The sequence below is a fragment of the Elaeis guineensis genome, chromosome 7, assembly GCF_000442705.2.
Source record: "Elaeis guineensis isolate ETL-2024a chromosome 7, EG11, whole genome shotgun sequence".
In the NCBI taxonomy this organism is placed as follows: Eukaryota; Viridiplantae; Streptophyta; class Magnoliopsida; order Arecales; family Arecaceae; genus Elaeis; species Elaeis guineensis.
This window is the reverse complement of record NC_025999.2, coordinates 72,131,060-72,157,237: the sequence shown is the minus strand read 5'-3', so window position 1 is coordinate 72,157,237 and position 26,178 is coordinate 72,131,060. Positions and strand designations below refer to the sequence as shown.

The 26,178-nt window shown below is 36.4% G+C and overlaps 1 protein-coding gene across 4 annotated transcripts; it reads left to right on the top strand.

Moving 5' to 3' along the window:
* The first annotated feature begins 1,199 nt into the window (after positions 1 to 1,199).
* On the top strand, positions 1,200 to 16,883 carry LOC105048990 (uncharacterized). 4 transcript variants are annotated; one of them, XR_012142863.1, is made up of 4 exons: positions 1,200 to 1,395; positions 2,054 to 4,845; positions 15,500 to 15,836; positions 16,866 to 16,883. XR_012142863.1 is itself a non-coding variant. In XM_073261094.1 (3 exons), exons 2-3 carry the CDS (start codon positions 2,203 to 2,205, stop codon positions 15,512 to 15,514), a joined length of 2,280 nt encoding a protein of 759 aa, XP_073117195.1. In that variant the 5' UTR covers positions 1,200 to 1,395; positions 2,054 to 2,202; the 3' UTR covers positions 15,515 to 15,897. The 4 variants fall into 4 exon arrangements, 1 of the variants encoding a protein (XP_073117195.1); XR_012142862.1 differs by lacking the exon at positions 16,866 to 16,883 and adding an exon at positions 16,266 to 16,575; XR_012142861.1 differs by lacking the exon at positions 16,866 to 16,883 and having other exon boundaries at positions 15,500 to 15,897.
* Positions 16,884 to 26,178: the final 9,295 nt, after the last annotated feature.

Genomic DNA, 26,178 nt, shown 5'->3' with positions numbered 1-26,178 from the left:
TATAGCACACTACATTATCTTTTGTAAGAGGTATAGATATAATTAGGGTACAAACACGATGGTGCTATCTCTTTTGTCTCGAAGACACGTGGACTAATAATCTTTTAAATGCATGACATGTGTTTGCTTTATGATATAATACAAAAGTTTTAGTTGATATTAGTTCATGCAGCTCGACACGTCGTATATCTGGAGAATGATTAATTCAAATATATTTAGAATACGCAACGTTAGCAATATGTTACGATTTTATATGTTGTATCTAAAGCTTATGGTTATCATCTTATTGTCGATGTAGGGAAGCTATAAAAGTGTATTAAATATATCTCATAAAGTATTTCTATTAAATCTTACAAAATGATATCAACTATATCCATAAAAGTATGGTGCCATGTTCTAATAGGTAAAATATTAAATTCATGCACAAAAATGATAATGTATATCAAAAGTCATAATTAAGGTGCATGTATCTCCAAATAAAAAAAATTATAAATAGTTCATAATGAGAAAATATAGAGACTTCTAGAAGTGAAAAAAGGGGTGGGTCCCGTGTACAATAAGTTCACACATGGGCACCCCTCATGGTGGGGTGGGGCATCTTTTTGGATGGTCCACATAATTCTCCTCCAACCCAAGTTAGCCTAACCACATAGGTGAGTACCATAGGTCCATAACCTCACGTCCAAGGTAATCCAACCAAAGGGCTAACCCACAACCCTAACAATGGTCATTTAAGAACCTAAACCTGGCCTTATTCTACATGATTTTAGAACTGCCCTACACTTTTAACCACCTCACTGAAGTGGGTCCCACATGGATATTTACTCAGTTATAAATGAAAAAAAAAATCCCTCGCATAAGATATTCTATGATATTACATTTTTCTAAGAAAAGTTAAAGAAATATTTATATCAATAAATTGTATGATAACTATAATATAACCAATAACCATAAGTTACATAACAATAATATTATATTGTATTTAATTTAAAAAGAAGTATACATACATTTAAAAATGAAGACAAATACATTATCAAATTTTTTTGAAACTTTTTAGTCCAAAATAAATTACTATTTTTATCAATAAGTGGGACCCACTTCTAGGGTTAAAAATTAACCCTAGTTAGGGTTTTTAGGGTTGGTTAGGGTTAGAAAAAATGCTTTAAAAATCAGAAGACTAGGCCCGTTGTGACCCCATTCCTCCCTTTTCCTCTTCCTTGGGTATTTTGGTATTTGGAGAATTTCTTGTGTTTAGGCCAGAGGAGTGAGGAGGGTTTTATTTTCCTTTTTTCCCTAATTTCAGATTTGGGGGGGAAAATCTTTGGAGATGGAGCTCTTCTCATGGCGGCCTGTGCGATTCAAATTCCTCCGACGGCGTGGATTCTCTCTAAACAGGTAATATCTTGATCGCATCTACTTCCTACGTGCTTTCTACAGAGTATAGTTTCGCCGCCGGCGGTGGCCGGAAAGCCGAGATCCGGCCGTCTAGGGTTTGTATGTCTTGTTTCCAGAGTCTGGACTTTTTCGGTTCGGGGAGTTGTGAATGCTCTTCGAAACTCTCAGCGCCACAGCTTCGAATCTTCTGCATGATGCTCTTTGAGCTTTTTGTCTATTTCTGAGGGGTTCGTACCGCTTTCTCTTCGCTTTCGTTCCTTATTCTTGCCTAGGGTTTCCGTTCTCTCACATTCCAGTGCTCTAAAACTCGAAATCTTCGAAAATTTCGGTTTTGGTTCGTGGATATGACGAGAATTCGTTGATTTGCTTTTCATTTAGTAGCATCTTCGAGTTCTTTCTAGTTTTCGTAATGCCGGTTGTTTCGAGTTCATGCATGTGTTCTAGTGGCGATTAATTGATTAAAAAAAGAGCGAACTTTGAGTATTTCGTTGGCTAATCCTGGTTAGAGTTTCGGTTTCATCCTCGGAGAATGAGGATTTTGATGAATTTGACCTAGATTGGATTTTGATGTATTCTTTGTTTCTTTCGTACTTATAGAGATCCAATTTTTGTGCTTCGAATGAGTGTTTTCTAATTTTGTTTTGTTTCTCAAATTAAGGTTTTGATGGCACCAATGGCACTGCTGGGTTTTGTCCCCTGATATCACTGTTGGTACCCTATTCTACGTTGAGCTCTAGTTGATCGTAAGAGGTGCATTTTTGGGAGGCAGTACTATTGTAAACTCTAGAACCAGAAAGAGGTTAAAGAATGGAATGCAATAAAGATGAGGCCCTTAGGGCAAAAGAGATCGCTGAAAAGAAGTTCATGGAAAAGGACATAGCAGGTGCTAAGAAATTTGCCTTGAAGGCGCAAAATCTCTTTCCGTTACTTGAGGGCATCAGCCAGTTGATAGCAACACTAGATGTCTATCTTGCTTCAGAAGTAAAAGTTCATGGTGAAAAGGACTGGTATGCGATTCTGTGCGTAAATGTTTCGGCCGATGATGAGACACTGAAGAAACAATACAGGAAGTTAGCTCTCCAGCTTCACCCTGATAAGAACAAATCAGTTGGTGCTGAAGGTGCCTTCCAGCTTATTTCCGAGGCATGGAGTGTCCTATCTGATAAGACTAAGAGATTATTGTATGACCAGAAGAGAAATGTAAAAGGATGCCAGCAGAAGACTTCTCTGGGTAACAAAGATAGCAATGGCTTTTACAATTTTGCTAACAGTGCTACATCCAGGGCAAGAGCTCCAAAGGGCACCTCTGGTCCAGCATCGACTCCTCCTCGTCCTCCTCCTCCTCCTCCTCGTCCTCCTCCTCCTCGGCCATCAAAGCCCAATACGTTCTGGACTTCATGCAACCGTTGTAAGATGCAGTATGAGTACCTCAGGGTATACCTTAATCACAATCTCCTTTGTCCTAACTGTCGTGAGCCTTTCTTAGCCTCGGAAACAGGGTTTCCAACCAATGGACCAAACTCTTCCGCTTCTTGGTCAGCTTCACAACAGCGTCAGCAGAATTCCAACCATAATTCTTCAAGCAAAAATGTTTATGGTTCTGGGAAAAGTACATCCACCCCTGGAATGGGAGCCAGTGGTTTCCAGCATGGAGTTGGAGTTCATCTTGATTCATACAATAACGTAAACTTCCAGTGGGGCCCATTCTCTAGAACAGCAGGGGCTGCAAGTGCAACTGCATCATCAGCTGCTGCTGCACAGGCTGCAAACATGGTCCATCAGACATATGAGAAAGTAAGAAGAGAACGTGAAGAGGCACAAGCAGCTGCTAGAAAGGAAGAGGCTCTTCGCAGGAAGATCTATGCCTCCAAGAGGAATGCTGGTGGGTCTGGAAATCTTTATACAGGGTCAAGTGACAGTGTATCTACAAGGAAAAGAAGAGGGATTGGTGAGGATGCTGGGAATGATAATGGAGGGCCCCAGACAGGACGAGTGGGTGCTTCTGAAATGGAAAGGGTTGATGGAGGCACGGCAGATTTTTTCAAATCCAGAATGAATTCCAGGCAGTTCAACTTAGCCAGGGAGTTTTCCCAACTTGACATTCGGAATATATTGATTGAGAAAACCAAGGTTACAATCTGTAAAAAGTTAAAAGAGTGGAATTCTGATGCAGCCGCAAAAAAGGAAGAAAAAGAAAAAGAAAAAGCTAAGAAGAAACAAAAACTAGACGTAAATGATGAAGAAAAGCCTAAGGATGTCGTTTATGGTAATGCTAATCAAGATGTGTCGGTTGACTTTGAGAGTAAGAATAAACCAGCTATTGGCAAAAAGGATTCCTCCAATGACTTAAATGCTGATTCAGGCAAATGGATTGGTGAATCAGTAACGATTAATGTTCTTGATCCAGATTTTCATGATTTTGATAAAGATAGAACAGAAAAATCTATCGATGGTGAACAGATATGGGCAACCTATGATAATGACGATGGAATGCCCCGCTTTTATGTGATAGTTCAGAAAGTCATCTCTTTGAAGCCTTTTCGAACCCGCCTGAGCTTTCTAACTTCAAGGAACAATAGAGAATTTGGGCCGCTTGATTGGGTTGATTCAGGTTTTACCAAATCCTGTGGTGATTTTAGGGTAGGAAGGTATGAAACAATTGATACAATCAATATTTTCTCACATAGAGTTAAATTTGAGAAAGGCCCTCGTGGCTTGATTAAGATTCTTCCAAGGAAAGGGGAGATCTGGGCCCTCTACAGAAATTGGTCAGCTGATTGGGATGAGAACACTCCTGATGAAGTCATCCACCAATATGACATGGTAGAGGTACTTGATGAATACAGTGAGGAACAAGGTGTATCTGTCATCCCTTTGGTCAAGGTTGCTGGATTTAAAACAGTATTCCGTCGGCATGTGGACCCAAGAGAGGCAAGGAGGGTTCCTAGGGAAGAAATGTTTCGTTTCTCTCATCAGGTACCTTCATATGTGCTGACAGGTGAAGAAGGTCAAAATGCACCAAAGGGTTGTCATGAGCTTGACCCAGCGGCAACTCCTTTGGAACTTCTTCAGGTAATTACAGAAACTCAAGAAGATAAGGTTATGTAATCTGTGGAAAAAACTGGTCAGTTAAGACTGGATTATCTAGGTCCATTTATTGACCTTCTAGCATCAATTCATACTGCAAGCATTCCTACATTCGTTGGGTTTTTCAGAGCTGTATAGCATCTTCGACTTTTTTTGCTGGTTAATGGGAATATGTGCCGGGATGAACTGTCTATGTGCAGTCACCTGTGACAGTTTTCAATAGGTGTCTCTAACCCCAAATTTTCTCTATGATACAAAGATAGCTTAGGTTTGCATAGTTCATAGAGTCCATATGGTGGAATTAAACACTGATGGCAGAGCTTGTGATGGTGTTTCTTCTGGAGATGGAGGCTTTTATGATCTGTAAGTTGACTGCTGTATTTATTGTAGCTATTCAGCTGCATTACATCGAAGCTGTATATATTTCCTCATTATCTTATTGCTTAAATTTTTGCTCTTTTTAAAGAGTTTCATCTTTTTGTTTTGTATGTTTAAATTTAAGTCATACTTCTTGATTTCATATACAGCATCAAAGCATATAACTGACTCTAATATTTGAATTTATTGCTTCAGTGGTTCTTTAAGGTTGTATTACTTAATTAGAATTTGAACTGTTTCTTAAATTCTCAACTGTTACATTTATGGAGATTGATATGCTGAACACATCATCATCAGTTGGAATCTATAGTTTTCTTTTAAAAAAAGTTCCTCATGTTGTCAAGTTTTGGTTCTTGCTAAAATTCACTAAGTATGTTTGAAGACCCCTAATTGATTAATATCATGTGAGGAAAACTTATTTCTTAGCTTTGATTTGGCTCGTTTGCTTCCATTTTTGTGTATTGTTACCATGATGTTCTGGCACTAGGTCCCACTCGCAGAAATGCTAATTTCAGAGGACAGTCTTCAATTATTTTTGTAAAATGCTGGAGTTAAGCAAGAAGGACAAGGTGGGATGTTATGAATTATTTTGTTGTAGAGGTTTAAGGTTCCAGTCTGTAACTCGGTAAACAATTTGGTCGGAAGCTTGTGTCATTTGTAGGGACACAAGGCTTCTGTTTGCAATAATAGCTTTTAAGGCTAAAAATGGGTTTACTTTGTGGATTGGGTTGGTTGTGTGTTCGCAATATTTTATCTGCTCTATTTTTGTTAAAAAGTCTGACTTCCCTTTCATTTTTCTCATTCATGGATGGTACTCCTTTCCTGTTGAACATTTTTCTTTACTACATTACGTACAAGAGTGGTAGTATTTATTACCTTCTCCTCTTATTAAAATCTAGTTTTATGTATTCTATTGTTGTTGTTATAAAGCGACACTTGAATTAAGCCTGCTATTGCATGTGTAAACACGAAGTTCATTATCTAAGCTAAGCGGTACCTATTTTTTCTAATTAAGGCTATTAGTTATGCTAATCTAGTTTTGGGTACATGTGGTGCACGTTAGAAGAGGCACGGATGGCTACGATTCACCTGTCCAACGTAAAGATTCTTTTCATTATTAATGTACTTTCTTTTTGCTGTTGTACTTCTCTTGCTTCTGTCCATTTAAAAGCCAAGATGGATTTGCTGATTAAAAGGTTGTAGTATTTCCAGAGATAATATTTAGTGTGCACACATACCTGTGTGAATCTGCCCATATGTGCATTTATGGCAACTAGGGAACAGTGACACAAAAGAATAGAGGCATGGAGCCCATTCTCCAATCCTGGTTAGTCTTGCCCTCCCTTTTTATGGATAAAATGCGGGTCTGCGTGCATGCATGTGTGTGCTGCCTGCATGCTTGCATGTGTCTTTTTTGGGTAAACATTTATAGGAACTGGGACAACAATGGTTTGTAAAACATGGAGCCCATTGCCCAAGCCTGGTCAGTCTCTCCATCCCGTTTCATGGATAAACTGTGCATGCTTATTTATGTGCTTGTACGAGTCTTTCTCTGGGGAAACATTTAGAGGAACTAGGGTAACAATGGGATGCAAAAAAATCCAAAAGAACAGATGCAGAGCTGTTGTGCAATCCTGGTCGATATCTCCCTCCTATTTTATGGTAAAATTTTAATATTTGGCTCACAATCCAATATCTTGTAAGGTGTCATCTGTTTGCTGTTATAGGCTCTTTTGCACCATCAGGCATTTATTTATGGCTTATGGATTTTGTTTGGGATGAAACCAACTTGGGTGGAAAAGTTGGTGTGTGGAATTTGCTCGATCTCTCACTTCCCCAATTGTAGCTGTTGGATGAATTGCACGAAGACAGAGTTGATTGACCCGAGAGATGTGCCCCTCTTGCTGCATGGTTTCCTAGGCATGGATTTCCACTAGGGTGTGAAGGCTAAACCCCAAAATTTTTACCATAACATCAATTCTTGACAAGAGAACTCTAGGTTGGAGCTCACAGGAATTCCTATGTATTTGCAGCTTTTTTCACTTTCAAGTGTCTTGATATGCTTATTAGAATTAGCACACACATGTGCATGTTATGACCCAAAAAGTAAAAAGGAAAGAAATTTTGTGCTTACTGTTCTCCGGAAGCCACATCGACTTCATGTATCCGTGTCCATGTTCTTCCTGTATTAGTGGCCAATATTAGATGGGTTGGGATTTGTACTACTTGGGAATGATAGTGGTTATGTACTAAAATTTATTAGTGACATAACAGATGTCTCATGACACAGTCATGCTTGTTGGAGTGTTAGACATAATACCACATTGTTGCTCTTCATTTTGATGCACTTGATTTTGATTATCTTGTTCCTTCAAATTTAGTAGGAAGGTCAAATGATCAAGAACTTCTTTGTCGTGTGGTTGCAAAGTAGATATAAAATGATAATCTTCATTTTTGAGGTTGACAATGCTGTTAATGGAGTTGCAAGTCTTTTAAATGCTCTTAATGGACATTGTGGCAAACATGGAAAGAAGAAGAACAAGCACCATAAGTTTCTAATATCATGGAATGATCAAGTTGATTAATTAAACTTATAACCATATTTATTTAAAATGAAAGTTGATGGCTTGCAAAATTTTTGGGAGATTGGAAGGTTCTTAGCAAATATAGGCTGTGGACAATGTGCCTTCAATGTTTGATTTTGGCTGATGGGATTCTAGTTTCTTAAGAAAGAACTTCCCCTGAGGGAGGGGTTGGGGAGAGAGAGGTGCATGACAGGTGCTGGTTGATCACTCTACTTTTATACTCATATAGGGAAGTGGAAGGAATATTATCCTGTTCGTGACTGCCAGATTGCCATTATCGCTTGGTAAGGCTGTGTTGTGCTGTATCAAGTGGGAACCAGTACGAAACTCAAGTTTGGATTGGTATAGGCTCCATATGGCCCCAGAACGAGGCTTACCGAAGTGTGTACCCATTTGTTCCAAGGTTTACTGAGATAAAAGTGTGAAAAATGGTTCCGTACTGTATCATTGTATTGTACTGAATTGGTAAGGTATCGGTATGGCATCTGGTATTGAGATTACAAACTTTGATCTTATTCATATGTGACTAATTACCTGTTTACACCCAACCTTTGATATTGGACCTCAACCATGCAGCAATAAGGAATAGATGGATATTAGGACACATGATGTGAGTTGGTGCTCTCAATTTGGTGTCCTGATTTTATGGAAGAATAAAAGATATGTTTTGTATGGTCGGAAAGAGCTTTTTACGTGTCAACAATGTGTAGTTTACATTGATATTTCTGGTTGCTTCATATTAGGGGTGTCAATCGGGTTGGTTGGACCAGATATGTGGTTGGATATAGGGTAGATATTTTATCTATCAATCTAAACCCGACTTGTTTATAAACTGATCAAAAATCCGGACCCAAACTTGACTATGTTATTAAACAGGTAATCTAACCCGATCTACAACAGGTTGAAACAACTTAAGCAGGTTAAACAATTAAGTATTGCCACCCCTCTTTCATATTGTGTTGGTTTAATTGGGAACACTTTGTCCTATCTAACTTGGACATGTCAAGGAGTTTGTGATAAGCATGTACTATAGCTTGGTTTTTCAGCTGTTCCTCTGTATTTGGCAGTCCCACTTAGTTATTCACTTTATTTTTGCTGCTAACTTTGCAAAGTCAAATGCCCAAGATTTTGTGGTGGACATCCTTTAGTGAGTCAACTTGGGCCTTATTATTTTGACTAATAAATGGCCATGACTTTTTGTTCTTTCTAGGAGTTGTTTGAATTATCTTCTAAGCATGTACCTTTGTACCAAAATTAGGCGATACGTGACACCAATACCACAGACAATGTATAGTGTGGTAATGACTGAAAATCAGTTTGTAGTTAACACACATTATCTCTTTGTCCTTAGTTCATGCGAATGCGATACTGTCCTGGTAACAATTAAACAATCATTTTGTCAATAAGCTTATTTTATGTCTTTGGATAATATGTGCTTTCCCTATATTTGTCATGAGCTTAACATTTGTATTTATTATATATCAATTTAATACTTGACATTTCTGTTTCATCGAGTAAATCAAACATCTTTGCTTTAAATAAGATTTATATACTTAGAATTTGCCAATTGAACTCTTTGATAACAAGGCAAAATTCCCAAGTTTGTATTTTGAAAATGTTTTTTTTTTCCTCCAGCAATGAGGGTGCCAGCTGGCTCAGTCGATAAATGCACTTGATGTTGATACTAGTGACCCAGGTTCAAGTCCCACCTTGTCTGATTTCACCTGGGCTTCCTCCTATCCTAGATCTTTTTCTTTTTTAAAAAAGGAAAAGAAAGGAAATTGTTGTTTTAGCAATGCTTCATTCTCGCACATGCCCATTAACACTCATTTGATCATTATATTCATCTCACCTCTTGGTGCTATTGCATCAGGAGGCCAATGTGTGCCACTGGTGCTTGGAGTGAAATCTAATGACTTCATGGATGCACATTCATCCCCACATGTCAAGCTAGGAATGGTGTGACTAGGAGGTATTGGATTCTGCATTGGGCTTTCTGGCACCCATATGCCTCAAGCTAAACCGGTTATGATTATATACTATAATCATATATTGCAAAAACAATGTGCACTATGTATACTAAAGGGATGATCAGCATGCATCCGTAACTCAGAACAACCTGGCTCAATTTATCAAACCACATTGAGGTGGCAGATTTAAGTTTTAGAAAGAAGGAACTAGAATGCAGCATGAACAAGAGGTAAAGAAAGGGTAGATCCATTTCATATTATTTATAGGTTTAGCTGCTGTGGTTGATGTATCCAACAACCAACACCCCACACCCCCCCTCCCCCCCCCCCACCCTCCTTTCCCCTACTTCTTTTCTTCTCTCTCTGGGCCTCAAGCTCAGCAAGTTGCCTATGCCCAATTAGTTCAAGCCCTGGTGTGATCTAAGAGGGAAAAGTAGATGATTGTGCTAATGTGGGACTTGAGGGACGTGGAGTTGGTTTAAATTATCCCAAGCCTGAGACTTATGTCGAGGGCCAGCTATTTTAGGCATATTTGGATTGGGTTTTATTTTGGGCTTGGTTTGACTTGACTATTAATTTGTCCATCAATAGCTTTGGGAGTTTGAGCTCTTGCAGAATAAAACTTGTTGAAAAACTTTAATTAAAAGCTTTTGGTCAATTTAAGTTGTAAATGGTTAAAAAGTTTTTCATGATGGTTCATGTAAGTCCTTTGCTAACAACCATGCCAATTCTAAGTAAACATTCAGGATCTGGTATAGTTACTAGGATTGGCCAGTTACACCATATTAAATCATGCCTTCTGTTAGTATTTTTTTGGCGTGAAACTATATGTAGCCTCATCAATGTGTAGTACAATTATTCATGAATATCGCTAAGAAAACCTGATTATTTTGGAAGGTTATATGACACTATATCGATATGTATTAATGCTTAAATTACGTGCTTTGCCCAATGAACACATAATATATTTGCATTTCTATTTTTTATTTATTTAAATCATTTATAAATACATATGGATACTTTTATTGTTTTTTAGTTATTGAGGATAAATAAGCTTTTCAAGCTTTTGACTAAGTACTGAAGACAAAATACAAAGTGCCTTAAGGATATCCTGCTAAATTGCTATACGAAGGTTGGTTGAAAAACTAGAGTATTTTGGAAGGTTATGTAACAATACATGGAAATGTATTTAATGCTTAAATCACATGCTTTGCCCTGTGAACACATGGTGCACTTACATTTCTATTTTCTATTTATTTAAAATCATTTATTAATTTGTTTTGTTTTTGGGTTATTGAGGATAAATGAGCTTTCAAGCTTTTGACTAAATATTTAGGATAAAATTGTTATACACTCTTTCCATTAAGGTATGCCGTACTATATCGGGTGGTATGCAGCATACCATACCGGATGGTACAGGGTATACCGTGCCATATCGGTGTTGAACCGGCGTGCCGATGCTCCTTACGTTGAACCGGTCTCCATACCGGGTGTACCGACACCGTAAGAGGGTGGCACCTGTATGGGGCCCGATTCTGAGACGGCGTAACTTGCTTTCCATCCTTCCACTTTGGAACTGATCTAATAATTGATGATGCACTCATCAGCGATCCATGTTTTGGTAGATCAAAGAATGAAGATCCAAATGAAGATCGAAAAGTGAAGTGTGGTCAATTGTTGCAAATTGCAATCAGTAACACCTGAAGTGAATTTAAGATTGATGATCATGTTAAAGTAGAGGCCTGTGATAGCCTAGTATTTTGATGCTTCAATGCACTTCTCCGCAGATCCAATTGGGTGCATGAAAACTGTTGATTGAACTTGCCCAAGTTTAGGATTTGGTTGTCTTGTTGTACAGTATCCTCAGGCTGGTCTCTGCCTCTAGATCTTGGAGAAGCAAGACTGGGATGTTTGGAATTTATCGAAACCAATAGGATTTGAAAGGTAATATGTGGAACAAGTGCAAGTCGCTGTGACTAGCTTTTAGGTGGGACTTTCAGATCTGAGATTTGATTGAACTCTAATTTTGGATATGATTACAAATCTTATAAGGGCCATATCTTGAGGTTAATAGCTATTTCAACTTTTGGATTCATCTTCGCAAGTGTGAGAAGCACCAAAAAAATGCTGTTACCATCATTTTGAAGAGCTATGGGCTGCTATGGTTAAGATTAGTCTGGCTGTTTTGAGTTATCTAGGTTCATGATATAGTTTGGGTAGTTTCAGACTGAAGTTATAGGAAAGTCATTACCCATCATTTAATTGTGTTTTAAGTTACACGTGTGACCTTTCTGTGTGTGTCATGTTCCAATTCAATTTTTGTGGGGAAATTTTTTAAACAATTGCAGCTAGTGCAAAATTTTAGTTTGAGAAAATCACTTGAAAAGGAAAAAGCCTTTTCTTGCTATTCTTGTTCTGATGTTCATATTGATCAACAGTATGATAGGTTTTTTCCCTTTTTGTTCTAATAATACCAAGATATCATGTTGGTGAATACATCAAAATAGGCAGGTAGCTTGTCAACATATAGATTGTAATGCTTTTAATCCATAGCAATATGAGGGTTACTTAGGTGCTAGTAGCTTTAATGTGCGTATGTGAAGAAGCACTCCTAGTATAACTGCCACAGTAAATTTTCGGTCTGCAAACATGTGTTCAATTGCCTTTTATGCAAGTAATTGACTGTCTTATTCTCATCTTCAAATAAAATATTGACAATACATGTATGCTTTTCAATCACAGTGGCAAAATATGAATTGACTAGAGGGCCTGGAACAAGATTATGTTAGAACCAAGAAAATAAATCAGGGTTCTGCTACTGTCTAACTGGATTAAAGGGCCTAACTCCATGGAACATAATCTTCGTTGTCAAAGCACATCATGTTTCAAAAAATGGAAAGGGCTTCTATTTGGAGGACAACTGTTAGTCTGTGATCTTTATAATTATGAAGTAGCAGCAATTAATCACTTCCTTGCGAGGACAATTTAGAATGTAGTGAATAATCCCTTTCAAAATTGCATATCACCAAGCAGCGGTCTTTCATGACAGAAATTTCTGACTAATTTGAAATATTTCCTTTCCATACTTCTTAACTGGTCTTAACATTCTCACCGTAAATCTCCTAGCAGCACCAATACTTTCCTACAATGAGAACCGTAGATGAAATAGATAGACTTTCTCAATTTATTTGAAAACTTGAATTATTAATACAGAAATTGTAAATTATCTCTTCATGATCTCTCCAAATGAACAGACCAAAATATGGAAACTTAAAGTAACTACGCCTTATTATTTATGGAAACTCAATAATCTCCTGTAACTTTTATAAAATCCAATAAACTATAAAAAATCTGGACTGAGTCCAGATTTAAATAGTCAGTCATGTATAACCTAAAATGTATCTGAAACAAAATCAAGACTGTTGAGTTAGCGTATTCATTTTTTCCCCTTGTATATTAGTGGTGCTTCTGCAATGCTAGACCATTTTCATTTTAGATGTTATCAGTGCAGTGCAAAACAGAACCATCTTTCCCACCCCTTTGGCTTCTTGTGCCCATGCTTTTTTGTGCCTCAGATATCTAATAGAATTATCATTTAGTTGGTAGTTTGTATATACAAAGCAGTAGGGCGTTGAAAACCTTAATTTGCCGAAATTTATCTTGTAAGAATAATTGATGCCGTTAGTGTGGAACAGTGAGTAAATTTTAATAAATGATAAGATAGTTTGATATATTTCATATATTTTACCAATAAGAAAGACGAAGAAAGCTACATTTAGATGTAGACTAGATTTGATGTTAGTTTGTGGTTTAGAGTTGCAATTTGGTGCATTATTTTTTTGTTTTATGTATCTGAAGATGGTATATTATGTATGATTTGTTTATCAACCTGAACATGTTTTGATTGCTTCAAGATTGATGATAAAAATATCATAAACTGGTAAACTAGTAAAGTAGAAACAGTTGTCTTTAGTTTAGTTTATCTTTAGACACATCAGCTTTTTAACATTTTATGGCTTGATACAGTAGCTTGTTTTGTGGGTCCACTGATGCAACATTACTTCGAAACTTAATGGAACGTGGGTAGGCTGGTCTGCACACTTGCAAAACTGAAAGTTTTCTTATGTGGTTGTGGGTTGCAAATTGAGGCACGGTCCACTCTGAATATTTCCTTGTTGAGACTATCATGTATATGCACAAGGAGACCAGGAATAGTTTTTTAAGTATATTGATTGTTATTAATGTAGTTATGATCTAGAGTTGGCTTTGGAGCATCCAAAAATATTTATCTTAGTTAAACAAATCATACATTGCAAGGGTCTCAGGCTCGCATGATGGTGGCATTAGACATACTAAACCATGGCACTCTTGTTCCCATAATTTCAGCAACTCTTTTCATGTATAAATGTACATCAATCAACCATGTGTGATGTTGAGTGAATATGTTAAAATTAAATGATTACAATGTGATGTTGAAAAATTTTTAAATTAAATTACTACAGTGTTAGAACCATGGTATGCCATCTTAATACTAGACCCCATATTGGTACCAATCTATTACTATATCATTATTGCCCGGAATGGGGTCCAGTTGGGTGTACCAACACTCAGTATGCCCCTTGTACCACATATTAGTTCGGACTGGTGTCGTTGGTATGCATCGGTACAGACTGATATGCAATTCATTGGTTAGAACCACTGACTATTTTGAGATTTTAAGACAACTTTGGTGTGCAAACTGGGAATTTTGTATCATCAAAGCATTCGTAGAAACTTAGGGATAGTCTCAACTATTGAGGCATGCCAAATATAGATGAATTCTCACATGTGAAGTTAGTAAAATAAAAAATGGATATTTATATGTCATTAACAAAATCTCCTTTAAGAGTTGTTAAATTTAAGATGTGTGCTATGGATGATCTAACATATTTGCATTTTTCAATTCTTTCTTGTAACTGTTTGTATTCCTAAGTTTATTACAAAAAGAAAATGAAAATAGGTATAAGATAGTGGAATTGTTCTATTATATATTTAAAACTAATTAGCATGTTATATTTGCCACTTCTCTAATATGAACATTTTATATATCTAGACAATCCTGCCAATGAAAATTTATTTTTTCTAATTTTATTGTTTTAAAATATTCATTAAAAAACTTATCAATTTAGTTTTATGACTTAATGGCTTAAGTCTTCATTTAATATGAGATCAAATCCATGATTTTTGCAAACCAGCTGTATTATTTACACATAGTAGCAGAGTAGATGATTTCAATTTGAGTTGTCATGGATTGACTGGTTCATCGGTGCTGATTGAAACAACCTGCACCATTTGGAGGCAAATTTCTGCACTGAAATTAAATCTAAGCGATTAAGATAGCTAGCATTGATGGGAGATTAGTGTCGTTGACTGTAAAAATGAGCCCGCAGCAGGGAAATTTAAACAAAATTGTGTGATCACGAGCATTTGTGGTGAGAATCTTAACCTTGATAGAGGCACCATGCAGCTTGAACATCTTAAGCTTGATACATAATTACACCTTAAATTGCATTTGTAGTTGTTGTTTTTGCTGTTCAGCAGAGTTTGAGAAAATAGGAACAAGATGAGTGGAATGTATACTCTGGACTCTCCAATTATCTTCGATGAATTTCCAGTCTCATAAGACTATGATGGGCAATTTTTTTGTAATTTTTTAATAAATGTTTAACCTAATTAATTGCTCTTGTTATTTTTACTTTGTCTCTGATATACACTTGTTACTTCTGTTAGGGCTGCTAATTGTTCATAACCCTAATACATTCTATTTTAGTTTAGTATAGTTTTCATTTCCCTATTAGTACTTGTTTCCTAATACATTCTATTTTAATTTAGTATAGTTTTTATTTCCTCATTAGTACTCGTTTACAGACTGGCTTGGTTGGTCCAAAAGTATTACCAGATGTTTATGCAAATACATAGGGACAGGAAAATAAAAACCAGGACATTGCTATTTTGACTTTGCAAGATGCGCTTTGTCAAAGTTTAATTATGCTCTCGTCAGGGTGTTTTCTGTGCTGATTATTATTATTTGTCTTATTTAAACAGCTGAAGCTGCTATAGATGGAAGGAAAATTCCGGGGAATGTCTGTTGGCCTCTGCTGTTTTCTGCCTTGTGGGGAGTGTTGATGGTACATGCTAAGAGCTCTGACACTGGTGTTCTATCTGAACGTCTGGAGGTTAAAATCATAGGGCCTGTAGCTGGATTATATTTACAGTTTTATATCTTTCTGGTTTACCTTTTTCATTCCATATGAACTTCTAATATAGCAGAACGTTGGACCTTGTCATCTTGGTTAATGGTTGGTGTAATCCAACTAGCGGGCTCAGTCCCACCTGTCTGTAAGCATGCGGAAAATGGCAGTGGTTGAGACTCAGCCTTCTTGTAAGTTGTAACCTGAAAACCATGCAACTTTCATTATGATTTTGTCATACAAATTTTAGCATGATCATGAAGTGCATGTTATACAGTAGGAATTGGTGGTGGGAATGCAGATAGCCTCAGATAATTGGGACTGGGCTTGATGTTTATGGCTGTTGATTATGTCATGCAGAATATGGGATGCTGTTTGTTTTACCATGCCCTCTTCATAGAAAATCCTGTTGTTTTTTCTGATAAATATGCCATAACTGTAAATTGTCTAGGAAGAGAGTCCATCTTATTCTTGTTGATATCTTTTGTTTTGGTAGGATTTTTCATCTCATAGAACATTCTCAATTACCAAAAACATGTTTAAATTCTCTCTTCCCATTTTTTGGTCCAAACTCCTTTGCCTGATACATGAAGATAACATGATTTGCTTTTATTTCGCAGTGATGAAAAAAGCCCAACTTTCAAATACCACAATTATGTAAATTCCGGCAAACTTGTTCGCTTCCTCATCCAAGATAGCATTCTCCGAAGCACTATGTATATCATTTTTCACATCCTTTGATTGCCTGAGTTCATTTCCTGAATCCCTTTATATGTCCTTTATCATTGCTCCACCATTTCAACTACCAGATGATCAAATATTTGCCCCTTTTTATACCTGTAAAAGAATAATAGGAAGCTTCTCACTATCTGACTTTCTAGCTGTTATTATTAGTTAATTGAGCTTCCTGTCCTGTGTTTTATATTCTATCACCTGGTATGTGATCAAGTTCCAAAGAGATGTATCTGAAAGATTCTCTGAGAAATGACTTGTTGATTGCTGCATAATGTCTACCATTATCGCATGCTTGCCTGTTGTGCTCTTGTAATGGGAAAAGATTTTAATCTAGTGCTTTATTTAAGGAAAATCTAATTTAGGGCAATTTTTATAAAAGTTGTCAGTTTGTTAATCTGTGGCTCATAATTTGTTTTTGGGAGTTGTCTCTCGTTTTTTCTCCTAGAATCATGCCGTGCCTAAGAAAGAGCTAGCCAATTTTTCAGGTCTACTAAAGGATTGAATGGATTTGCTTCCGATCTAGAACGGACCCAAAACATATCAGGATGGAATATACAAAACTATTTCATGAACGGAGCTATCTTTCAGCTTTGCTGTTTCTTTCCTTCTAACTGTTCGCCCGAAGTTTTAAAAAATGTAGCCCCATGGCTGATGATGGTAATTTTTTGAGGGGTGTCGGGAGGAGCCTTTCCTCCCCCTATTTTATTTTCAGATGGAGCGTGTATGGAGAGTTACTTCCAATGGGTCATTTGTCTTGGGGACCAGCTTTCTGATGAAAGCGAACTCCAATTTCCCTTTCATGTGAACGGGAACAGTGCCATGCAAACTTCGTGTACGTGCCCTCCTATCAACTTCCGACCATCCCTCTGGTCTTTTGCCTCTTCTCTCCCATTTTCGCTGGAACAGAAACTGATTCTGGGATCTTGAAAGCGAGACAATCATTCCCTGCCTTCTCAGTGCTGAAGCCAGCTTGATGGTGGATGCGTCCCGTATGAATGAAGTGCAGTCTTTGAAGAGGGATTGTGAGTTATGCACATTGCAGCAGTAGGTGGTCTATCGATTGATGCACATGTTGCACATAAGGGGCAGCTGCTTCTGACATTTATCCCTCTCCTGATTAAAATGTCAGTCGTGAGAACCCTATTATTATAGCATATAGCCAACTGAAGATTTTGACCTTCTCTGGAATCGGTGATTTCCAAATGATGCTTCCGAGCAAGGATTTGATTCCACCATGCTTGAGGAAGTTGTAATATTGTTCAACTCGGTAAGTCCTTTGTATTAATCCACTTCCATAATTGTTTGTCATTCTCATTTGATGATTGAACTTGTCTCCGAATGAAATCCAGCAGTTGCTTCATATGTCGAGGGAGTTTGGAAGTTTAGCATCCAGTTTCTCGATTCCACGAAGTTGGCTATGTTAATGTCTTGGTTCTTTGCAAAAAGGAGTAGATTACCGGTCCTGTGTTGAGAGATTGCTTCTCATATCAAGGATCTTTCCGACAGGAAGTAAGTTCGCCATTATATACCTCTGGTTTTGTGAACATTCGGAATAGTTCAGACGGCTGAAGTTTGCTTTTGCAAAATGAGGAGGCAATCATTGTGAGGTAGTTCGGAGGTTGTAGAGGAGCTCTGTTGCCGCAATATATTTGTTGAATCGATCTCCACCATGGCCTGTTTGGCTCAACGAAACATTTTTCGACCACCATTTTAGAAGGCAAACTTTGGTTCTCGAAACTTTGAGATCCATGTTACGCTCTTGCTCGGTTCAAGAGGAGTGATGCAGAAGAATATCTAGATATATTGTATGGAAAATTTGGAAGTTTGCAGAAGATCAATGTGTCGTCAGCATATTTTGTAGGTACTGTATGTTTCTTGTTATTTGAAAAGGTCTTACTCCTGAGATCAGTCCTTCAGAGGAGGCGAGTTTGAATGTCCGCCACAAGAATAAATAAACGAGGACATAGAGAGTTACTCTGCTTGAGCTCACACCCCATTGATTAGAAGACATAAGTTGGTGGATTTTGATCCATGTTGCTCCCAAAGCCTCTATTCTCCAATAGTTCGAATAGCAATCTTCACATTTCATATGTAGAAATCCTTATGCTTTGGTTCTATAGAAGGAGATTATCTCGATGGCTGCAATATAGCTTTCGAAGATTAATCTATCCTTAAAGAAAGCAGTTTGCGATGCCTATCAATCTGCTTAACCTGATTGAAAGAGTTTTTGATATAATATTGACGATGCCATGCTCCAAACTGATTGGGCGAAAGTCTTTCGCGGATGGTTTACCGAAGCGTTTAGGGATGAGGGAGATAAAGGCGTAGTTTAGTCTAGCCATATTCAATGAGTCCTCTGGGAATGCTTCAAAAATTTTGAAGATATCAGCGTTAATGATTTCCCAATATCCTTGATTAAAATGATGCTGGAAGTCCTTCTGGTCTGAGTGCCTTAACCTTTATGAAGCTTGCATCTTTTGCACAAATTGACCCTCTCGCCAAACCTTATGATTGATTGATTATTAATCGAGTAAGCATTTCGAGGCAAATAAACAGGTGATTGAAAGACTAGCACATGAGCAATGAAACAATTCCGAGAACTGGCTGCAATTCAGGAGGTCATCTAGATTCGATTGTTTTGGGCAGTTGTTTGAGATTAAAGCATTGTAGTTAATGAAACCATGATCAAAGGATATCTTAAACACCTCAATCATAGTTTCTTTTCTTTTTCTTTATTTTTTCTATGTTGATCATTCCATTCTTGATTTGTTTTGATGGGACACAATTATCCTTGGGTGTGTGCATTTTATTTTGTTAATCAATCTTGCTAGCGTATTTCTCTTACCGTGAGTTATAATTTCCATTTTTGCTTTTTTTTTTTCGTTATGTAAATCTTGTCTGTTATAAATTATGAGATCCTCATATCAACACAAAACCAAACCCTATTTCCTGATAGACCAGACCAATTGATTATCTGCTCAATTTGGCATGCCTATGGGCCAAATCGATCATAATTTATTTTTCTAGAAAATATTTTTTTGGTATGTCAAGTAGGACATAGTAAGATAGAATACCAAACAAACTCTCTGAGAGATAAGCCCACTGAAAATGATCAAATGGCACTTGTTGATCCTTCAATTAAAATCGAGCATTCATCTACGGGGCAGTTTTGGGTACCGAAGAAAGATTCAAAAAACTAAGACAAAGCAACTTTACGTCATTGATTTCTGTCTAATGTTTACCGACCTCAAGGTCAGAATCCTATCGATGGCAAGGAATAAAGCCCACGAACCTATGCAAGCACCGATTCATCAAAGTCAGAACCTCATTCTACACCGATTTTAGAACACCAATCTATTCATCTGCATGGGTGATCCTTAGAATCTCCCAACAACTTTCAGAATATGCAAAAAATCTATAACAGATACTCACGACTAACAATCCTGATTTGCAGGTTAGTGGGTGGATTCTTTGTCCTAATGATCTATCAAATTAAGGTCTAGCAACTTGGGAAACTAGGGCTTAATGGCCTACTAAGTTTCGACATAATAACTTACAGTTCTACCTCTATATAAAGAGATAACAAGAGGACCCTCAAATAAGCTTAACTTCAAAAACACCCTTGCGCTCTTGCTCTTTCTCTCTCTCTCTCTCTCTCTTTTCTCTATTGTTCTTAAACTCTGACCGACTTAATCATCAAAGAGCCTCCCGCTGGAGAACCCGATGAAAGTGGATTTCTCTTGCAACTTCTCTTTGGCATCCCAATCCCCAGATTGGTGCCGACCTCTTGGGTTGGAATGAGTCTGATCTCAGCCACATTTGCTTCGAACCATAGTCTTGTAGCAACATAACTTATACAAGAAAGTTCTAAATCACAAGGACATGAAATGTAGCCATTTCTTTAGACCATTTTGGATTATCAAGAGGCCTCTATGAAAGATTGAGAGACGATGAGAATCAAAAGATTTGGTTTTATAGAGAGAAGCATTCATTGAATTCCCTGTGCTTCTTAGCAGACAACTCTTGAAATTAATACAAATGAGATTTGGAGGCCTACTCGACCTGTGCCCTGAAGGCAAAGTTTTGATACTTACAATCTTGATAAGAAAGAGATCAATTATCTTATCAAGGCATAACATGCTTGCGAGAAAAAAAAAGACTACTCTAAAACACGTCAAATATGGCCCTTAACTGAAATTTGTGGGACAGTATTCCACCCTCTGAAGGGTTGAATGAGGAACAAATGATTTATTTATTACTTGAATTTATTGGGCATACTCCCAGAACGCTAGATTAGCCAGTTTTTAAACAGTCGTGTCCTGATAAATATGAAAGAATATATGAATATCCTGGGAACCATAAAATCCTTGGCTTCACCAAGTTTACTAGTGATTGAAGCAACGGAGCATTGAGCATGCTGCCACCAAAATCTGAGCTTTGAGCTTAGAGAGGTCGAAGAAGCTCCGAGCTGAAGAGAGTGGTTGGCTATGGTTGCTTGGATGAAGAAGCTTACCTGGCATTAACTGTCTGACCCGAAAACAAGGAAAACAAATCCACTTATCAGAGTTTATCCGGTGGAAGACCCTCCGATGCCTAAATCAAGCGGGATTTTAGAGAAATAGCAAACATTTGAGAGAGCTATTAGAGAAGTGTAGATAGAAAGCGTAGCTAGAAGTCTCCCTTGCACTACTTACATAGGATGAGGGTTGGCACCTATTAATACGTGGAGCATGCTGCCTTAATTGCTCCGTGATAGCCCATGCATTACACATCAGCCTAGCTACATGCAATCGTGGACGGTGCTGTAACCATCACCAATTGAGGAAGAATTAAGTTGCTTTATGGCATCTTTAGTGAAGGCCATGTGGCAAGCTATATATATTTAGTCGATTGGACGATGTTGGATCCAGGTCATATCCGAGCATATTGCTCCATTTGCTACTCAATATGGTGAACTTAATGGAGATAATAATTTTGGCAAGTTAAAATTATTTCTTAGTCCATTAGCCGAGGCCACTTTTCAGTGGTTTGTGGCCTTTACTAAAACTTAATTCACACCCAGCATGAAATGAAAATCTCAATTTTATAGGAACTATGTGGCATCATACTAAATTATATCAAGGACAAGGAGAACGACGCCATTTAAGAGATTCAGACAAGTTCAAGAAATTATATTTATAGCCAGGTTTAAGAAATTCAGACAAACATGTCATTTAACTTTGATTGAATGTGAGTCCTTGTAGATGCACAAGCCAGGCTCAATTATTAGTTAAGAAATTTGAGGTGGTTCGATTTAATGACTCAGTTATTGGCCGGTAGAAATGCAAAGAAAAAAATGCATTATATGGGACCCAAATGATGAGTTCGATGATATCAAGGTCGAGAGAGAGCGGAGGTAACAGGAGAAAGTCTTATACCTGTGATGCTGATGAGTTGAGGGCCAGGTCTGATGCTACCAGCATCCTGGCGTAACATGGGGAGCAAGAAATCCCTCCAGGAATCGAGCCGATGTTGTACTTTAGATATAATAACCAAGGCCAATCAGATGTTCAACTATATTTAAGATGATCAATTCATCCCTGCCTACCTAGAAAACAAAGGATACCCCTACTATAGAATAGCTAACAGGAAGAGAATATCACAAGTGGCATAATTCATATACCCATTTGACTAATGATTGTCTTGTCTTTTGAAATGTACTGATGGATCGAGGACAATATCCAATGAGAATTCTTGACATTTTTTGAGGCCCAGAAAGATAAAGAAGTGCCGGAGTGGAGGCTGATCCATTCCTCCTAGAGAATCTAGTAGTCAAAATGGCATCAGTAAACCCAGACGACCTCTGGAACCCAATCCATGAGAGAGGGAAGAATGAGGAACCTGAAAACGGAAGGCATGAGATGACCGATTCATCTAGCAAGGCTTCTAGTGCCAAAGAAAGGAAGCCAATTGTTGGTGAGACATAAAAGGAATTGGCCATCATTTCAAGAGAGTGGCGATTTATAGTGGTGCTGTAATGCTCGATGCCATGGGTGGCAGAAGCCTAAGCATATGGGTTCGTTCTCCAACTCATCAATTGGAGGTCCTGGGGATGATGATGTAGAAACTAGGTTAGATCACCTTGTTCATAGATAACATAAATCCTTAACAATACCCATCGCCCTTGAATTAGCATGAATGGATAAAGCCAGAAATAAAAAGGACCCAGAAAAGAAGGTTTCTTTTCTACATAAGGTGGCTGCTATGAAATTCAAAATCATTAGTTATTTATCACAACCCAAGACCTCACATGAATGGGCTAGCCAAGAAGATATTATTTAGTCTATATTAGCTAGCGAATGCATCATCGATGTAGGATTAAACACACACCCATACAAGCCTGCGTATACTCCCCTCGTTTAAGCTCTACCATCCTCACCATGCTACGGATTCAACTCTAGTCAAATTTAATCACAAATACCACAATCAGCCCATAGTCAGCTTCAATGGGCCCATACTACAATATCCCCTATGCCATATATTCCAAGGGCTAGATTTGCTCATAACCTAAAAGATTAGCCAAGAATGTATTATTTGAGTTCTAATATTATATAACGGTCCAAAATCTATCCAGCACATAGCTGATGTGAGACTAAATACACACTTGTACAGTTCTTACATTATTGTTTGAAGACTATCCTAGGAGCAAACCACTAGAAAGGAAGAGCAATGTATATGCTGAGAAAGCACATGTTATTAAAAAAGAATTTAGCAAATTGGAGAGATTTTTGTTGGGAATTTGGAGAAAGCTATGAACATTGGCCATTGGCCTGCTTTTCTTGTGGAAGAGGATGATGGAAAAGAATTAGATGGAGTACCAGTCATGGTAAGATTGGAAAAAATTCTTCATCATTTTAGGTTCTTTGCCCTTTGTTGATCACAACTACAACATGCCTTTGTCTTCTTAGGAAGATCCATGTTAGTCAGGGAGGCAATTGGGAAATGTAATTGAAGAGGTACTAGAAGCTTAGCAGACTCATTCTCAAATTGGAGAAATTATTGCCTGCACTATGTGCACTACGTGGCCATGCACACAGTTAATGATAGCCACTGATTCTTATAGGCCTTATTCATCAAGCATGCATCTCGATGCACCGCCATAGGAACCAACAATTGTGATTAGCTACATGCATAGCCATATAGGTGTATGCGGTGTGGATAATAATTTCTCCTTAAATTAAGCATTCAGAAAGGCCAAAGTGCAATTATCCAAGCTGACTGATTGGAATCTATATTAGAACCCAAGAAATAAATTTAGCAAAATGTCTAAAGCCTTTGTATGTAAACATACATTTGGATGGTTGATCAATAACTATGTGTTGGTCGATAATGACTCTATATTTAATGTATTATTTTTTTCTACTTTTAAAAAATTAGACAAAATATGAGGTGATTTGGTGCCTACATAGTTGACAATCAGTAAATTCACTGTAGTGGAAGAGATTGTGGGACAAAGTTACATCGAAAGCATTCTTTGTCATCAATATGAAGGCTAGCTACAATGCATTTCTAAGTAAAGGTTGGATCTATAGTAATTATTTTATCATATCTTCACTTCATCGGTTCCTTATCTTTTAGAATGGTGATATGGTAGCAATCTAGGAAGTTAACAGATTTTTCTTATCATATATTAACCAGTAAGAAACCTGCACTATGCAGTGAGATCTGATTCAAATACATTATTAATTTTTATTAGCTGCAAGTTGTTCACTCGAACTGAAAAAAGAAAAGAAAAGAATTTACCTATATTATTTAATCATGAAGATTTTATAATGGAATATAAATAGAAATGATAAAAAAAAATCCAATTAAACGATGAGATAATGATTGAACTTAAAGCACCTTGTTTGTAATCTTTTATTGGGCGACATTGTCAATATTTTTCTATGCACACAGCACAAAATTATTTACATATTTTTTTTAAAAAATATTAATAGTTAAAATACATTATTTGATTGTGCTTGATGATCTTTTTTTAGGAGTTATTTCCTGAAAAAGTTCATGTAGGATTTCTTTTTCAAACATTAAAAAGGCAGTTGGTTCTAGCATTTGTGTCGAAGATGAAGATCCAGATATAGAATTTTCATATACATTACTTTAGTGAGATTCTTTTCTTGAAAAATGCTAGTTCTTTTAAAATCATTGTTGTTGTCATTAAAAGTTCATAAACTAAACATAATTTGGAAGATGTGGATGCTATTGAGATTTTTTTTTTGATAATAGTTGGAAAAGTGAATCTATATCATATCTTGCATTTGTTGTAAGATTAAATGTCAAAACTTCAATTAGTTGCAAAGCTAATTTTCCAAACATGATAAAGTTTGTTGTGCCAATACCATCTTCAACAATGATATTTAGTTTTTACCAAAGAAGGTTAGACACATGAAGATTATTTTTTTATTTTAAAAATTATATTTATTTATAGAAAATAAAAAGAAAGATTATCAAAAAGATGATATGATCATACCATATTACTAGAGGTTGATCATTTTTATCATATTGGTTATACCAGAACATGTCCCTATAAATTTTTATTATAGTTCTGCAACCATAGTACATTTTGTCCCACCAACCAAAAGAAATATCAATTCTTTTATATTTGCTTTACACATAAATTTTATCCTCTAAAAATAAAAGTAGAATCACTTGAGTTTCAAACATGAGGATATGATAATTTAATAATCATTTTAAATCATATCTGAAACTCATGCAGATTCCATTTTAATAGTTCTTCTATTATTTTCTATTGATAGTAGCTTCATTCTATAGATTAATAATAATTTATTGCTCCTATTCCATAGATTTAATTAGAGCAATCAATGTTTTATTCTATATACAAATTTATATATATATTTAGATTAAAACAATTAATCTAGATTTTTTTATTAAATATAGCATCAAAAAAATTCTATCATAATCTATTTCGACACTCTATTATTTCCAACATCTCTATGTCCATATAAAATCTTGATGTTGAATATGTTGAAAAGCATATCTTTTCTATAGATACAAAATATGCAAAGTACTTCAATAATTACACTATAAATTATAGTAGAAAAATTATAGAAAAAAATTACCTCCATACATTCTTACAATCATTCTCATAAAATAACAAGAATCAAGCCTTCCTTTTTTTTCTGTGAACACATTTTGATCAATCTCTTCAGTAAATTTGGCCCAAAAGGTGATAGAAGGCTTTTTACATTCTTTAAAATAATTATAGATATCTGATGATATTATTTTTTTAAAGATAAGAAAAAAATATATGAATGACAATATTTTGTAGGATAATTAAAAGGTAAATTGAGTTAATAAACATTACTTCAAGTTTTTTTTTTCAAATCACAAATTATGGTGAATAAAATTTATATGTGCTATTATATGAAGATTATTATAATTTCTAGTTGGCGATTCATCAAGATCAATAAAATTAAATTTCTACAAAGGTACAGGGCTACTACTATCACCAACTTATTGTGTGACTATTTATTTATTAATGTAGATAATATAATGTTGTATAGCAGCTTTGAAACTTTTCTGTTCAATGCAATGTTAAATTTTTCAAAAATATATATTCCCTTCAATGAGGATGTTCCTGAATTATATTACATATTCTCTATAAATTGATGCCTGAATAGTAGTTTCCTATGTGAATTTTTTTTAAAAAAATATATAAAAATAGAACGTAGATGTATTAAAAACTAATAAAAAAATATAAAAGATCTATCATAACCTCCTCATCAATGAAGATGTGATTGA